Source organism: Lissotriton vulgaris, chromosome 5, assembly GCF_964263255.1.
Source record: "Lissotriton vulgaris chromosome 5, aLisVul1.2, whole genome shotgun sequence".
In the NCBI taxonomy this organism is placed as follows: Eukaryota; Metazoa; Chordata; class Amphibia; order Caudata; family Salamandridae; genus Lissotriton; species Lissotriton vulgaris.
Window position 1 is genome coordinate 258,070,451 of NC_141693.1, and position 17,619 is coordinate 258,088,069.

Sequence of the window (17,619 nt, forward strand, 5' to 3'; positions counted from 1 at the left end):
GGCTCCCAATAGAAATGCCGGCTAACTTCAGAACTGCTTGTCTCACACACAAAGCTCTGCACAATGGTAAACCCACTATCTAGCCACCAAACTCAAGAAAGCGGGACAGACAAAAAACCTCAGAAGCACCAACACTCTGCTACTCATGCCCCGAAAACCTGCAAACAAAAGACCTTATCTAGGTCCTTCTCCGGAAACGCACCCAGAATTTGGAATGCCATCCATATACATATCAGGACTAACCCTTCCTTCAAAGTATTCAAAAGCCAACTCAAAGCGCTGTTCCTCAATCGAGCCCTCACAAAGTGACAACGGACCTACAAGAATATTACGCCACAAACCAGAGGACCCAGTGACTACGAAAAGATCACATCTACCTCTTGACCCCAATAGTACTCCCTCCTACTTTTACCGCAAACTTTACAACCCTGCATTGAATGCTACTTGACTTCTACTGATTAATGAACCACCTTTGAACACTGTATTTACTCTGACACTCTTTGTATACTGGATTGGTATCGACAAATGTTGTAAAGCGCTCCGATACCTTCCGGTCTGGCTAGCGCTATATAAAATTCTGAAATAAATAAAAAATAAGGATACACACTGGTTAAAAGGGAAATAGCGAGAGGGTGGGGAAGTAATATCTTACCGGGCGTCCCTATGTGGGCGAAAGAACAAGATAGGTGTATGCTAGCGGAAACAGAAGTATTTGTGGCGAGAGGGTGCCCCAAGAAATGGGACCGAAAGTGGTCCAACTGGAATAAATATTGAGGAGAGATTGTGGTATCCCCAATGATGGAATTGGCAATGCATAACTGTACAGAAAGTGCAGAATGTATATAATATGTGTAAATCTATTTGCTGACTGTCTGGCTTGTGCTGCATATGTAATTTATATTGTACTGTCCTGATAATGCACACAAATTTGTTGTATTAATAAAAACATTTAAACAAAAAAAAGAAAGTGCTGTCGTTAATACGCGTGAACAAAGGGGCTGTACAGTCTATCGCCTCCTCTGTCCTTCCACACTCATTAGAATGACGGGAAGTCTTAGTTGGGTCCTCCTCACCGCTATTGTGTGTCACGGAAGGACACAGGTGGCGATAGACTGTACAGCCCCTTCGTTCATGCATATTAATGACATCAAGGAGACAAGACTAACAAGACACGAGTACCGTTATCGAGCCCCTTACGTGCATGGGTGGGAATTGAGGTATCTTCCAATACGGAAGGACCTGTAGAAGCAGAGGCTAATAATAAGGGCACAGGAGCAATTGAATCTCTACAGAGGGAAGATATCCTAACTATTAGAAATAGTGTATCGAATAACATGTTATCTCCTACAAAGGACATGGAAACCTGACATTACAAATGAGAATTGGAAATATTATGGTCTTGAAAAAGATGGAGTAATAAATTAACCATTGAAAGGGTTGACGCATCGTTTAAACGTAATCCATGGGTAGAACCGGACCTGGAGATGCTAGAATAATTATTGTATCCAGGCCAGTGTGTTAAATTGTTATCCAGGATACGTTTTTCCAAAGACAAAGTGTGCAGTCTAGTCTTTTTCTATTTGTATGTTGGGGTCAATGTGATATTGTGTATTGTATAGAAAGCTTTAATGCATGTTTTTTATGAATTATGTAATTAATTTGATTGTGATACTGAGGTTGTAAAATTAAATTTTAATATTGCTATAGTACTTTTTTTAAAAATAAAACATGTTTTGAAACAATTTTTTAGTGAGTGAGTGATCATATGTTTGTACACTTATTTGGGGTGGTTTGTTGTACCGGCAAGATGTATAATTGAGCTTTTTCACAGAATGTAAGTCTCACTCTAAGCAATGATAAAATTGTGTTGTTGGCGTTTCTGTCCAAGGGATATTTTGTTTTAACTTGTTAAGAGTACCCTATTCCCTTGTTTGAACAAGGCGTCTCTCTCTGTTGCTTACATACAGATACAGGTTAGCCACCGCTTGAGAGTAACTGCTGTATAGTCTAGGCGGAAGCATATGATCTACAGCTCTTATGCCTCGAACGGAGAATGCTACTTACCAGGTATGCATCTGTTCTTGGTATGTAGAGCTGTAGATCCATATGTGCCCACCCACCTCCCCGGATACCTTTATCTGTTGCAGTATTATCTTACTTAGATACACTATACATGGACATCTCTTCCTACTCTTACTAACTCCATCATCACCCTTACTGCAAAACAATCTGGGGATAAAATCTGAAGGAAACAGGTTAGTATTAGATTCCTTACCTTAGAATATCCCCAGGCGTCAGACTGGATCCGGAAACTTTTGCGTAGCAGTACCCTTGCGCGTCGGTAGGCGTCGTCTGCGGCTCCGCGTCTGGCGTCGCTGGCGCCTAGATGACGTCGCCGGAGTACTTAGACGCCGCCCTCGCGCGCTGACGTCAGTTCTTCTTTTTTCCACGCCAGCAGCGCAGATCCGGAAAAAGTGGTACCCATAGTCAATTTTTGACTAACTTTTTCGATCCCTTTTGATCATTTTACGGAGTCTTTTCGACTACGCACGGTGCCGGTAGGGATGCCTGGATTTAAACCTGCAAGGACCGCGACCGACTGATGTCGGTTACCGACCTTCACCGCCGGTGCCTTCACTGTCTTGGCTTCGACCACGACGACAAGGCCTGCCCCGCCTGCCGAGCCCTGACGTCTAAAGCTAGGCGGGAGTGGTCCCGCAAGCGTATCGAGCTCTGGCAGCCGGACCCGCGCCGCGAGAGGTCCCGGTCCGGACGGGGGTCGAGGAACCAGTCGCGGGGTCGGAGCCATCATAGCTCCGGGAGTCACCATCGGTCTTCGGGCTCGAAGTCGTCAGGTAAGCACAAGAAATCGAAGAGACGTCATTGCTCTTCCGACTCGGCCGGGGGTTTGGGTGATGCCGCCCACGCGGCTCCATCGGAGTCGCGGGCGTCGCGGCCTGCTTCATACCCTCCGGTCCCTAGGCAGAACGCGACGCCGGAGGAGATTGAGCGCTCCCTCATGGCCATGAGGTCTCTCTCTCCTCCGACGGGCTCCGAGGCGCCTTTGGGCCCAGCGGGTCGAGTGCTACGGCCTCGACGCCGGTGGGTGCTTTGGACCCGACGTCGCCGACGCCACAGGGCCCCGCTGGATCCGCTTCCGGATCCGGGTCGTCGCCGGTTGACCTGACGACCTCACCGGCGCCGATCCCTAGGGTGTTACCTCCGGCGCCGCCTTCGGGCGACACCGTCCCCGATGCCTCCCTCGATCCGGTTCCGGCGTCGTATTCAACGCTGATTGGAGATTTTTACTTCAACGAACCGGCCCCATCCTTTGACAACCCTGATTATCAGGAGATGGGTGATGAGGTATATTGGGAGGGGTCTGAGGACCCTCTGACACGTGATTGTCAGTCCCAGCAGGACTGGACAGGTGAACTTAGGACGCCAGTGGTCTCGACACTTCGCCAGACACTGGTTTTGTCTCACCTCCTACCATGGCTACGGAGGAGGGGGCAACCTACAGTGTGGTGCTGACGAGGGCGGCCAGGGCCTTGTGCCTTGAGCTCCCCGTCGCGGCCGTGAGGACTAACCTCCTCAATGAAGTCCTTAAACCGCAGTCAAGCTCGGCTGAGCCTCTGCTGCCGTTTAATGAGGCCTTGACTGACTTTATTTTGGGCACTTGGTCCAGGCCCGCTACAGGTCCGCCTGTAGATAGGAATGTAGCCAGACGCCACCGCCCGGCCCCGGGCGACCCTTGTTTCCTGTCCACCCATCCCACCCCAAGAGCCTGGTCATCCAGGCCTCCAACTCCCAGAACGCATTCCCGACGGCTCCGCCCGATCGGGAATCCAAGAGGTACGAACAATACGGCAAGAAGGTATTCTCCTCCCTGAGTTTGGTTCTGCGGTCTTCCAACACCGCGTGCCTCTTGGTCCACTACACCCACTCTCTGTGGGACACGGTTGCAAACGTGCTGCCAGACTGCCCGGCGGAGGTCAAGGCTAAACTCGCCCAAGCCCTTGCGGAGGGTCGAGATGCAGCACGTTTTTCCATCCGGTGTGGGCTGGATACCACCGACTCACTAGGCAGAGCGATAGCAACGACAGTGGCGATTCGTCGCCACACCTGGTTGAAGTCCGCCAACTTTTCGGCCGATGTCCAGAATACACTCATGGACATGCCGTTTGATGGCCGTCGCCTTTTTGGCGACAAGGTAGACCATGCGCTTGAGCGCTTTAAGGACTCCAGGGCTACAGCCAAGTCCTTGGGCCTCTCGGCCCCGCGCCAGCAAACGGGTGCCTTTCGCTCCTTTCATGGCCAAGGAAGGGGCGCCCCCACACGTGCTGCCACCCACGCACAGCAGACTAATTTCCAATGCGGTGGCGGCCGTGCAAACCGCGTGGCGGCGGTCGGGGACAACGGCGAGGTCAGTCCACACCTACCCCTGCAGCATCCGCCTCAAAACCCTCCTAGTCCGAGCTTTCAGGCCCATGTGATGCCAGTGGGGGGCAAGGTTTGCCATCACCTCCTCCGCTGGCGCACTGTCACATCGGACAGGTGAGTGCTGCAAATCGTCCGAAGGGGCTACTCCCTCCCCTTCGAGGCGACAAGTCAAGTCAAGTCAAGTCAAAGAATTTATATAGCGCGCTACATACCCAGAGGGTCTCAAGGCGCTTGAGGAGGGGTGGGGAATTACTTGTCAAATATCCAAGTTTTAAGTTGCTTTCTGAATGCTAGGTGGTTCTGGGTAAGGCGAAGGTGAGTGGGAAGTGAGTTCCAGGTTTTAGCTGCCAGGTAGGAGAAGGATCTGCCTCCCATGGTGGTTTTGTTGATGCGAGGTACCGTGGCGAGGGCTTGGTTGGATGATCGTAGCTGGCGGGAGGGGGTGTAGAAGGCCAGTCGTGTGTTGAGGCATTCTGGTCCGATTTCGTAAAGTGCTTTGTGTGCGTGGGTTAGGAGCCGGAAAGTGATCCTCTTATTGACGGGGAGCCAGTGGAGGTTTTTCAGGTGACCAGAGATATGTTCTTTACGTGGGATGTCTAGTATGAGCCTGGCTGAGGCGTTTTGGATTCGTTGGAGTTTTTTCTGGAGTTTAGCGGTAGTACCGGCGTAGAGGGTGTTTCCATAGTCCAGTCGGCTCGTGACCAGAGCGTGGGTGACCGTTTTCCTAGTTTCGGTGGGGACCCCTCCAGCCATGCCACCGCAATACCACCGCCTGTCGAGGGATCACTTGCGGCTTCTGCAAGAGGAAGTTACGGCCCTCTTGGCCAAGGGGGCCATCGCCCTATCTTGGATCTCCGGAACGTCAATGGCTTCCTCTGGAAGGAGAAGTTCAAAATGCTGACACTGGCTCAGGTCTTAGCTGCCCTGGACCCAGGAAACTGGATGGTAGCGTTGGACTTGCAGGGCGCTTATTTCCACATTCCCGTCCTACCGGCCCACCGGCGCTACCTGCGGTTCACGGTAGGCCACGAGCACTTTCAGTTTACCGTGCTCCCCTTCGGCCATACCAGCGCCACACGGGTTTTCACGATGGTGATGGCGGTGGTCGCAGCTCATATGCGCAGGTTAGGGGTTTCAGTCTTCCGCCTACCTCGACGACTGGTTGTTGAAGGCGGGCTCGCTCCAGACAGTCGTCAGCCACCTCCAGACGCTGGCAGACCTCCTGCACCAGCTGGGGTTCTCCATCAATGCGCCGAAGTCACACCTGTGCCCCTCCCAGAAGCTCCTCTTCATCGGAGCGGTTCTCGACTTGGCGCAATTTCAGGTTTATCCTCCCGAACAGCGGGTTCGGGATATTCAGGCTCTGATTCTGATCTATCAGCCTTTATCCCGAGTCTCGGTCAGGTTGACGCTGTGGCTTCTGGGGCTGATGGCCTCCTGCATCCTTCTGGTGCATCACGCTCGATGGCGGATGCGGGCTCTGCAGTGGGACCTGAAGTTTCAGTGGGCCCAGCATCAGGGCAACCTGTCCGACCATGTCCTGATCTCGGAGGGCACTGCGAGACAGCTGCAGTGGTGGCTCACGGACCGCGATTGGGTCAGCGGCAGATCCCTCTCCATTCCCCAACCGGAGCACGTAGTTGTGACGGACGCGTCCGTCCAGGGCTGGGGTGGCCACATGGGAGAGGCGGAGATCAGGGGCCTCTGGTCTCCGGCGGAGTCCCGGCTCCATATCAACATTTTGAAGCTGCGGGTGATTCGTCTAGCACTGAAGGCATTCCTCCCCTCTGTCCGAGGGAGTGTAGTGCAGGTGTTCACGGACAACACCACCGCCATGTGGTACTGCAACAAACAGGGCGGGTGGGGTCGTGGACCCTCTGCCAGGAGGCTCTGCGCCTCTGGCAATGGCAGGAACATCAGGGCGTGACCCTGGTGGTTCAACACCTGGCAGGTTCTGTGAACGCCAGGGCGGACGAACTCAGCCGTCGGTGCATGATGGATCACGAATTGCGTCTGAACTCAGACGTGGCGCAAGGTCTCTTTCTGCAGTGGGGAGAGCCTTGGTTAGATCTATTCGCCACCGAAGAGAACGTGCAATGTCATCAGTTCTGCGCATTGGAATTTCCAAGGCGGCACTCGCTCGGAGACGCTTTTCATCGCGAGTGGAGTTGCGGTCTGTTGTACGCCTTTCCGCCTATACCATTCTGCCCAGAGTGCTGAAGAAGATCAGGCGTGGCTGGGCACAAGTCATCCTTGTGGCTCCGGACTGGGCACGAAGGTACTGGTATCCCGAGCTACTCAGTATGTCAGTCGATCCCCCGGTTCGTCTGCCTCTTCAGGAGGACCTTCTGTCGCAGCAGCAGGGGACGGTCCTCCACCCGAACCTGTCCAGTCTCCACCTCCATGCTTGGAGATTGAGCGGCGACAGTTGAGACCATTTGACTTGCCTCCTAAAGTCTGTAACATCATTCTGCCAGCCAGGCGTCCCTCCACAAAGTCGGGATGCGCCTGGAGGTGGAACAGATTTGTGGCATGGTGCACAGCAAAGGCTGTGGATCCTCTTTCTGCCCCTTTTTCTGAGGTTCTTCTCTTTCTTTCTCTTGCCCAGCAGGGCTCTACTCTGGGCACTATCAAGGGCTACCTTTCTGCTCTTTCAGCCATTTTGAGGCTGCCTGATCAACCATCTTTGTTCAAGTCCCCTATTGTTAACCGTTTCTTGAAAAGCATCACACATACGTTTCCTCCTGTGCCCTTTGTGATGCCTCAGTGGGACTTGAACATGGTTCTTACCTTTCTGATGTGTGCTCCCTTTGAGCCACTTCACAACTGTCCTCTCCGCCTTCTCACTTTGAAGACTGCCTTCCTGGTAGCCATCACCTCTGCCAGGAGAGTGAGTGAGCTCCAGGCTCTATCCTGTAAACCTCCTTTCCTTTCGGTCCATCCGGACCAGGTGGTATTGCGGACAAGGCCTTCTTTCCTGCCCAAAGTAGTCACTGCCTTCCACATCGGGCAATCCATCACCTTGCCCACCTTCTTTCCGCCTCTGCATCCCTCAAGAGAGGAAGAGAGGCTCCACCGTCTGGACCCAAAACGTGCGCTCTCGTTCTATCTGGATCGCACACACCAGTTCCGGGTGGATGACCAACTCTTTGTTGGTTATGTCGGCGCTAAGAAGGGGAAAGCGGTGCACGATCGGACCATCTCGCGGTGGATCATCTTGTGTATCCAGGCGTGTTACTCTTTGGCTAAGAAGGAACCCCCCTATTGGGCTGAGGGCTCATTCCACTCGGGCCACAGTGACTACAACTGCCTTGGGCCGAGGAGTGCCCTTGCAGGACATTTGGCAGGCTGCTACGTGGGCCTCGCTGCACACGTTTGCAAGACACTATTGCCTGGACAGCCAAGTCCGGAGGGATGGCTTCTTTGGCCGTTCCGTCCTCCAGGACTTTCTGGTGTGATTATTGGTTTGCAGACCCACCACCGGGGTTGGTATTGCTGGGGTATCTATTCTAAGGTAAGGAATCTATCACTAACGTGTCTCTTTCAGATGCACAAGTTACTACTTGTGTAACGATATATCTGTAAGAGACATTAGTTAGTGATAGATTCCTTACCGACCCACCCATCCTCCCCGTTCTGCGAACCGATATCTAGGGTTAAGGTCATTCCCTTTCAGGGCCCTAGTTTCAAGGTACCATTGTTGGTTTTTAGCATAGCTCTGCGTTTCTGGCGCGGAAAAGCTGTGTCTAAGAACTGACGTCAGCACGCGAAGGCGGCGTCTAAGTACTCCGACGACGTCATCACGACGCCGGCGACGGACGCAGAGCCGCAGACGACGCCTACCGACGCGCAAGGGTACTGCTACGCAAACATTTCCGGATCCAGTCTGACGCCTGGGGATATTCTAAGGTAAGGAATCTATCACTAACTAATGTCTCTTACAGATATATCCTTACACAAGTAGTAACTTGTAATTGAGGCATGTGAATCTATGAAAGATACCCCAATACTGGATAAGAAAACAAGTTACTTACCTGTAACTACAGTTATCCAGTATTGGTATCTTTCATAGATTCACATGCACCCACCCTCTTCTCCTGGCAGGACAGTTCTCTAATGGGATACTTACTCCTCACTTGTGCTAAGAAAATCTGAGGAGAACTGCCTCTGCTGGCACGGTTCTAGAGGGTGCTGACTTCTGATTGGTTGGAACTATTTGCAGTTCTTTTTACATAAGGAGGTACATAGGCTACTAAGATTTGGGCCTATAGTCAGCCTACTACAGTTTTTACTAAGGCACTGCTATTGTATATTTGTTACCGTGGGACTCCCGCCTAGGCGACGGGGAATGATTCAGGCATGGGAATCTATGAAAGATTCCAATACTGGATAACTGTAGTTACATGTAAGTAACTTGTTTTCAATCCCATCTTTGGCCAACGCAGAAACAAGGTCTTGTCTGTGAATGTGTGCAAAGGGCCTGTTCTGGAGGATGTGCGTGGACCAGGTCCTGCTTCACAGAGTGTACATAGATAACAGCTCACACTCTTCTCCCTTCCTTACGTTGTGTGGAGACCAGAGCCCCTCCTTAGCATTTGTGGAGACCCACAGCCTGCTGCAGAGGGTGTGTCGAGACCCATGACTTGCTTTTCACGGTATGAAGAGGCATAAAGCCTTTTCCTCAAGGTGCTCCCTCAGTGTATGAAGGAATCCAGGGCTTGAAGAGGGTCATGTCCTCGGCATGTGGAACCGTAAACACATCCTGCTTTGCTGGGTGTGCAGCGAACCGTAATCTGTTCTTTGGAATATTCAAACACAGCCCCTGCTCCACAAATTGTGTATGCTATGTGAATGGCTTTTACAAAGATTCAAAACATGTATCCCTATTCATGTACCTATAATGCAATTCATATCCCGAAAGCATTTTCCAGGCTGTGTACTGCTGCATGGAAGGTAGAACGGTAGCTCCTACTTCCCAGTCGTATGTGGATATTCATGATTTGGTTGTTTTTTTTCCTGCAGAACTGTTGGATCCTGTTGAATTAGGTGAGGCGGCCCACAAGAAGACTGGAACCACAGTTCCAGAGTCTATCCATTCATTCAGTAAGTCTTTTTTGTCATGTTAGCAACGGTAATTGTATGGTAAAAGCATCTCGATTGAATGAAGAGGCTTGGGAGACTTCATAGATGAAAGGTGGTGACTGAGATAGTTGAACATGTAACTGAGAAGGGTTTCAGTGGAGAGATGTCTAAATCGGGAGGAGAAGCAAGTTAGGCAGAAGATGGACAGAAGAGAGGTAAAGAAGCTAGATGGGTCCTTTTATCTCCTCTGCTCTCAGATCCGTCACTGGTCCCTTCTCTCTCTCGCTTTTCTATCTGACATCTGTCTGTGTTGCGTTTGTCTCCACTATGCCCTCTAATGTATGTTGTATTTCTCTTTCTCTCCATCTCCTGCCTTCTTTCTCTCTAGCACTGTGTCGTCCTGTGGGCTATTGTTCTCTCATTCTCTCCCTCTGCCACTCATAGATTCGGTCTCTTCCCCTCTAGCCTGTTGCAAAATGCTCTCTCTGACTCTGTCTCCGTGTGTGCATTGTTTGTCGCTTTCCCTCACCTTCCCTTTCTCCGTCACAGTGTCTCCCAGTGCTCTATGTCCTGCTGTGGTGTCTGTGCTTGCCATGCCACATCTCGCTTGAAAAGATTCTGATGTTAGCTTCCTTTCTTCTTACTCTTACAGTTGGGGATGGTACAGTAGCGCCAGAAGCACTCAATAAGAAAGCGATTCAGATCATCAATCGAGTCCGCGATAAACTCACAGGTGAGTAAAGCTTGCTCTTATGGTACTAAGAATCTTTAATGGGCTAGGCGATTGGCTGTGCAGGATGCACCCTCGCCAGTACCAAGCAATTAACTCTGGCAAGGTTCGCCATTTAATTCAGAGCAGCTAATGCTTTTTTCAGTTCCTGGCTTCATTGGCATTACATGGCCAATGCTTTGAGCATAGGGCAGGTGTCCTATGGAGGAGGACCCCTTCTTCCCTCATTGTTCCCCAGTCCGGGCAGATCAGTGCTCTTTTCTTGCTGTATCGATCATTTAGTTACTTTCTCAAGGTGACATTCTATTCAAGCGGCTCTTTTACAGTGCTTTCCCACTTTCCATGTGCCTTGCTTTGCATTCTATTTGCAGTTATGTTGTCTGTTGCTGTGATTAGTCACATTTTATTTGAAGCATTCCTAAATCTTCTGGTATAATTGAATAATTTTGTGATCTGGTGCTATTACATTACATTTCCGTAGTTCTGTTGTATGATGTTGTGATTGATCACATTCGGTTCAAGTTGTGTCACCTTTCCACAGTGATTGCTTGCATTATGTTCTGCTAGGCTTGTGATTTGACATCATAGTTTATAACTTTCCATGTCTATAGTGTAGGGTGCTGCTGATGCCATGGTAGGGTTACCGCTATGGAGGTCCATGGTTTTCTCACTGTTGTGTGTGTTTATCTTCCATTTTAAAGGCCGAGATTTCTCTCACGATGAAACTCTGGATGTTCCTACTCAAGTAGAGCTGCTCATTAAGCAAGCCACCTCGCATGAGAACCTGTGCCAGTGCTACATTGGCTGGTAAGTGAGTTGTTTGGAATCTTCTAGGTATCTGCGTCTTCTGCTTGACAGATGGGTATTCACTCCAGGAGGTGAACCATTCCCATCCTTGCCCTATATTAGTGATGGGATTGGGCACCCCACTGAATGCAATGCACATTCTGATGTTCAAGCCTTCTGATGAAGCACTAGTAGCTGTAATGGAAATGTCTTCAATTACTTTAACTTAAGGTTTGGCGATAAAGTTTTAAAGCTAGAGTCTTTAATCTTCATTGAATCTGCTTTGCAAAGACTGATAAGCAGCTTGTTACTGTCATACCATTATTGTAGAGGTGATGTGGGCACGAAGTTCTCACAAGGACATGTTTTATTCAAGGAAACACATTTTTAATTGATAAAGAAAACGGAAAGCATGGCTGCAGTAGTGTTTGTTTAACCATGATACCCAATCTTTAGGGCATCACCCCCCTCCCTTACATCCATGAAAGGGCGAAGCTGTCCTGTGAAAGAAGTCACTGCGCACTTTGTTTCAGTTAAAATCTTAGCTAAAATTCTGCGTTGAAGAAGGTTCTTTACCAGACTGTACTCCGATACACACTTCTGCTCAGGCAAAACTATTTGGATTTCTGAACTTCTTTCACCTAATTTCGCAAGCTTTTGTTGCTCTTTAGAAATTATGACAATCTTTTGAAGTACACTTTGACTTAGTTGATTGGTCGAGTATTTTGAAGAAAAACAACTGCCACTCTCAGCCTGAAAATATGTCCCCACCCCTGTCCCCATCAATGTAACTACATGTGGTGGCTTTTTTGTTACACAGTACTCCCATTCTAAATACGTGTCTACAGCAAGGAATTCACAGACCTGTATACCTTTTATTAACGGTCCAGAAGCTCTATGTATTTAGAACTGTGTTTGCAACTGGTTCAGGCAGAGCCAAGTCTCAGACTTTTCAGAGGCACACTGGTGAACTTGCTATTGTAAATATCACCTTGTGAAGGGGTCATGGAAGGAGTCTAATGGGCTCGAACTGCTGCTGCATTTTTCATTTGTAGGTTTTCTGTATTTTTAAGGATCATCCAGCCAAGCCACTATCACAAAATAACTACACTTTTCTTTTGCACACACATTCATTCCGAGTTAAGCTAATTTACCATTAAGAAGTGTCAGTGTTACAAATTATTGCTGGTTTATTTGTATACAAGCTGCATAAAGTGGTTATTTTGGTTTCTGTGTGCTGCATGAGTCTTTGTTTTTGATTGTGCAAACTATTAGTTAACTGTTTTTTTCTCCCTTCTCTTCAGGTGTCCTTTCTGGTAGCAGAGGTCTGGCAGTCTTTGGAGGCCTTTACAGGTTCTTTGCTCCTGACCTAGAACATGTGCCGCAGTGCCAGCCTGCAGGCCGCAGTGGGACTATGAGCAAAGACATAGACATGAATCTACTTTGCCAAGAGCATAGGAACATGTCTGGCAAAAGCATACGTTCTGACATCAGAACAAAGCCCAGGGTGGCAGTGACTGTACAAGGACAAAACATCCAGTATGGGACTAATATTAGCTTAAACAAAGTCGACTCAATGATATCCTTGTTAAGGCAAATCAAATGTAAAAACATGTACAGAAGAAAAAAGTCTATTAATGTTTTTGTGGATGTTGCAGTTCAAATGCAGATGGCAGGCTATTCATGTGCAACGAAAAGGGAGGATTGCAGAGGAGTCCAGTCCTGAGGAACTGATTTGGAGAGCCTTGTTTTCATGTGGTTCAACAGGCCATAAATATTTCCAGTGTTCTAAGATGTAAACATCTATATTCTTTGTACTAAGAAACATTTCCTCTGTTGCCCAGCTTTTCTGGGGTCTTTGCAAAATTTTTAGCAGCCTCACAGTTCCATGGTGCAAGTAGAAAAGGAGGGCACTATTGTTGAGTGTTTATTACATGTATGCTGGGGTCATGGACATGAGTAGTTATGTGGAAGACATCACATGACATCATGAGTGTGTCCTGCAAGTTACATCTGTTATTTTGACATTCTAGAGTGGTGGTCTGAGGGTTATTTTGGACTCTGGTGTGTCATCTAAGTCCTATCCAGGTTTGACAGATTTGGGCTCTGCTTGGGTTATCTTTGGTGGCCCTGTTGAGTGGCTCTCTTTGGTAATGTCAAGCTTCAGTTTTCAAGGTTCTCTATTGCCACCTTCCCAAATTACCAAGCGCCATGATGATGGCGGCCAACTGCTGCCAATGTGTAATGAAGTTAATCATGTGTAGATGAGTGAGTGCCAATCAGATGTTGAATCAGTGCGAGATATACTGTGGATGTGGCCACAACTGTATTTAAAGCTGTGTGGGCTGCTAATAAACAGCACTGAAAAATAAAAAACCTTTCTATTTATTTTACAAGGACATTTGGTTACTGTGTGATAAAGAGGGACTGATACGTCACTGCCTGCCATATTTGTAGGAAGGTGGATATCTGACTATGGTTACCCCCAACTTTTTGCCTGGTGTTTTGCTGGTTTTTCGACTTAGTTGACCTGGGACCCTGCTATTCAGGGCCCCAGGCCCACTGCTCTCTCTATAAAATGGATTCCATGTACCTTAGGTACATATCTAATTGGATACTGAGTCACCTTATCAGTCCCTGTATAGCATACCTTAGGTATCCAGGGCATAGGTGTACCCAGGGCCTACCAGGGGCTGCAGCATGTATTATGCCACCCCTGGCTGGCCATCTAAATCTGACACAACTGGCTGCACGACAGCTGGGGCAAGGTGGTGTAATCGCACTTTGCTTTAGATATAGTATTCCTATATCTAACACTAAAATGGACACATGTATTCCTATCAGTCACTCCTATGGCAGGCCTTATCAATCCTGAAGGCAGAGTGCTTGGAATTATGTGAGATATGCTCTGGCATGATCTGAGCCCGTTTGCAGCTTGCGGAACCAAGTCCTAATAGCTGTTCCATGATAACGCGTACCATATACTCTTAAGTGCATTATAATCCTCGCGGTTATTTGTCAACTTTGGTATCGCTTTATCAAAACATGTCGAGTAAGGTGTCATACGAATTGGAATACTAACCCCTCGCCAATTCTGGCGACGGGGTTAGCATTCCGCCCTTCTAGAGGGACAAGACATGTATGTAACTGTGAACCCCGGTTAAAGCTAACTCGAGCCTCAGCATCACAAAATGGATGCTGCCACCACAGACACAAGTCTGACCTCCTGCTGCTGGGAGTCCTTCCAGCGAGGAGAGCTTGGACAAAGGGTTTCCTGTCAGGGGCGGTGCTAGCACCATCCCAGACAGGGTTTTGTGTATCCCAGGAAGGCAGGGCTGAGAGGAAGGTGACTGCAAGTGGCACCCCGGTGCTCACTGTGCATATGCCGGCTTAAACCAGTTCCAGGGGCACACCAGCGCCTGCGCTGGGGAAAGTTCGGACAAGGGAGAGGGGTGTAACCATCCCCTTCCTGGTCCCACCCATGGGCAGGACCTAGTCGCGTGCCAGCCCCTTTCTTCAGAATAAAGGTAGGAGCGGGCCCCCTTCCCAAATTAGATAATTCTGAATCTTGACTACTTTCCACGAAAGGAACTCTGGATACCTTCTGAAGACTCTCCCTTGTGGCTAAGGAGTAGCCACCCTGCACCCGCAGGCACCATCTAAGCATCGCGGTTTGCTGTAAGTCCATCCTCCGGATCAAGACTGCCCAGCTCGACGAGACCCGGATTCCCTGGCATCTCTGACCTCTACCTGCATCATCAGCCCAGCTGAGATTCGTGGGTGTGACGAGACATGAAGGGACCGGCCATCTTCAAAACTGCACGACGCTTAACCAGCACGACCGCCGAGGGATCCTCGAGTGAGTGCTTTGGGATTTGAGAAGCCCTAACCCTGAGCAGCTCCAGCACCGAAGTCCAGCCCCCCAGCATCCACGAGATCTGCGTGGGGCCCTTCTGCTCTTTGCTGCTCACCGCGTTGTCCAGTCACTTGCCTGCTGGCTAGTGGCCCTCTTGACGACGCACCACGACTATTGCATCGCTGGTCTGGTTGCTCCAGACTGGCCCTTGCTCCCTTCCAAGAGAGGAGCACCCCGGACCCTCCTGGTCCGCTCCAGACGCCATCTTGACTCCACCGCGTGGGCGTGACTTTGCCAAGGTTTGTTGCCCCAATCCTGGGTCCAGCATCGCCGACAGCAGACACCTTCGTGGGACAGCTCGCTCTTCCAGCCTGGTCGCCGACAACGCCTCCTGGTCCGAGGGACAGCAGAGTCCAGCGTCGCCCATTCACCTGGTCGAGGTGACTTCATCCGGTGCCATCCTGGTGCCCACACAATCACTGGCTAGTGATTAAGAACTGAGTCCCCTCTGCTTTCAGGTCGTCTCCATCACCGATCCAGGCTTGGATCACATCGGACTTCTTCACTGGTCGCCTGCCAGCAACTTCTTCTTTCAGGCTCCATACACTGTAACGCGGATTCCCGACGTCTTTTGAACCCTATGCAGCCGCAGCCCCTGGGCTAGGTAACCTGAGCATTTCGGTGCTCCAACGTAGGTTCACTATCTAAGTGTCCAGATCCTTTTTCGTTTTCAGTCTATCCAGTCGGATTCGTCCGATAACTGTAACTTTACAAATACTAGCATCCATAGACTTTGTCCCGCATCCCGCGTGAGAGTGCACACTCTTCACCCGATCTCCCTAGGCCTCCTGCTCCTAACCTTAGGGTTCAGTAGTGTAGTCCTAGCGATCCTGAAGCCTCTGGATCTTGTTACTTACCTGCTAGTATTTCGCATTCCACTTTTAGTGTATATGGTTTTTCGTGCCCATCGGGCATTTGTGTAAATTGTGCAACTTAAAGTATTTTCTTAAGAGTTTTGTTGTGTGCTTAGCTCCTTGACTCATAAAGAGATCAGGGTAGACTTGTTATAAATAAATATCCTTTTATTTTCATAACAACTTGTGTGGTGTCCTTTCACTTGGTGTTCAAGGGGTATATGTGATGGTATAACAGCTGGCTTAACACGCCCTCTAGAGTTTAGCCTAAAGACTGCTCTTGTCCATGCTGCTAGGATAGCTGGTCTATAAGGTTGACTTACAACCAATCATCAATAAGGGTCGTTTGGTATGATACACAGTGATCACTAGAATAGTGAGCCCTATATATCAGGCCAACTTCTCACAATATTCACATAGGAGCTCTACAAGCTGAAAACGAGCATTGAAAATCAAGATCCGAATTGTAAATTAGATATCTGATAGAGACTGCTAGCTGCAGATTCCTTACCTTAGAATATCCCCATGCATCAGACTGGATCAGGAAGGTTTTTGAGCAGACCTCTGTATGCCAGTAGGTGGCACTATTCGGCTCTGCGGCGTACGCACCAGAAGTGACATTAACTGTGCCTATATATGGGCCACACCAGCATGCTGACGTCAGTTCTTTCCTTATCGCGCTAGCTGGCAAAGATCTGTTCTGAGCTACCCTATGTCATTTTTTGAATGGCTTTTTTGCAACTCTTTTTGAGAGTTTTCTCCCCTGGTGTGAGGATGTCACCCAAGAAACTGGCTGGTTTCAAACCAAGTCGAGCCTTTCACAGGCAGATGTCTATGACAGCTCCCACTTGGCTTGTTTGTGGTGCTTGGAGTGCGACCACCAATCCAAGACCTGTGAGGACTGCCGTTCCAGGCACCCAAAGGGGAAAAGGAAGCAATCCCTCTAGCTCCTTGCCCACTGGTGTGGGACTCATCAACTCGTGTGGAAAGTCCAGGGATCGTTCGCGGAGCCGCACCTGGTGATCGTCATCACACTCAAAACTGTCAAGGAAATTGGGTAAGCTCATCAAACATTGAAATCCAAGAAGCCGGAGAGGTCTTCGACTTAACCATGACCTTCCAAGTCATCCGATGAGGCACAAGAGCGTCAGCACTCCAAGCCTCCCACTTCAGCGGCACCGGAGTCAAGGTCCGCTCTGCACTTCCCTGATTTTCTGGGAGCCAGAATGACCCCCGCCCAGCTCAAAGAATGTTATGAGGCCATGCACATCATATTGTGTGGCACCTTTCATCTGGGTTCAGGAGGGACCCCCTACAGGATGCAGTTCACCCTCAGTTCCATTCGAGCCTCATTGTTTCGTTGCTGGATCCAGAGCTGAGCCGCCGGTGAGACCAAGATCTTCCTCGATGCCTGCTCCAGCGCCGACGTCCCTGATGATGGCAGTCCTATCCTCATTTCCAACATGGAACTGGATGACTGTCCTCCAATGCCAGTGCCGGCCGGGACCATGCTCTTTGGAGCAGAGCCAGTACCTTTTTCTCTTGACGGGCCTGGAGGGGGAGAGAAATGGGAAGGGTCTGAGGACCCTTATGGTTACCAGCATCCCTTAGATAAGGAGCGGTAGAGCGATCTCATCGTTGGTGGCTTGCGGTGCCCCGCCAAACCTGGCTGAGAATGACTGTTTTTTCAGGGTTATACGACCTTGCTACATTTTGGTGCCCAAGAAGAACGGAGGCCTTTGTCCTATCCTAGACCTGCATCCTCTCAATTTCTTCCTGAAAAAGGAGAAATTCAAGATGCGCATGAT

The 17,619-nt window shown here is 49.5% G+C and overlaps 1 protein-coding gene across 2 annotated transcripts in view; it reads left to right on the plus strand.

The window, feature by feature from the left end:
* Nucleotides 1-13,417, plus strand: part of MTOR (mechanistic target of rapamycin kinase) — a 938,810-nt gene extending 925,393 nt beyond the window's left edge. For both annotated transcript variants that reach the window (XM_086921314.1, XM_086921315.1), the window contains 4 exons: nt 9,466-9,546; nt 10,178-10,258; nt 10,957-11,062; nt 12,346-13,417. In XM_086921314.1, coding sequence (XP_086777440.1) covers nt 9,466-9,546; nt 10,178-10,258; nt 10,957-11,062; nt 12,346-12,361 — 284 coding nt within the window. In that variant the 3' untranslated portion in view covers nt 12,362-13,417. The remainder of the gene's footprint in view (nt 1-9,465; nt 9,547-10,177; nt 10,259-10,956; nt 11,063-12,345) is intronic.
* The last annotated feature ends 4,202 nt before the right edge of the window (nt 13,418-17,619 follow it).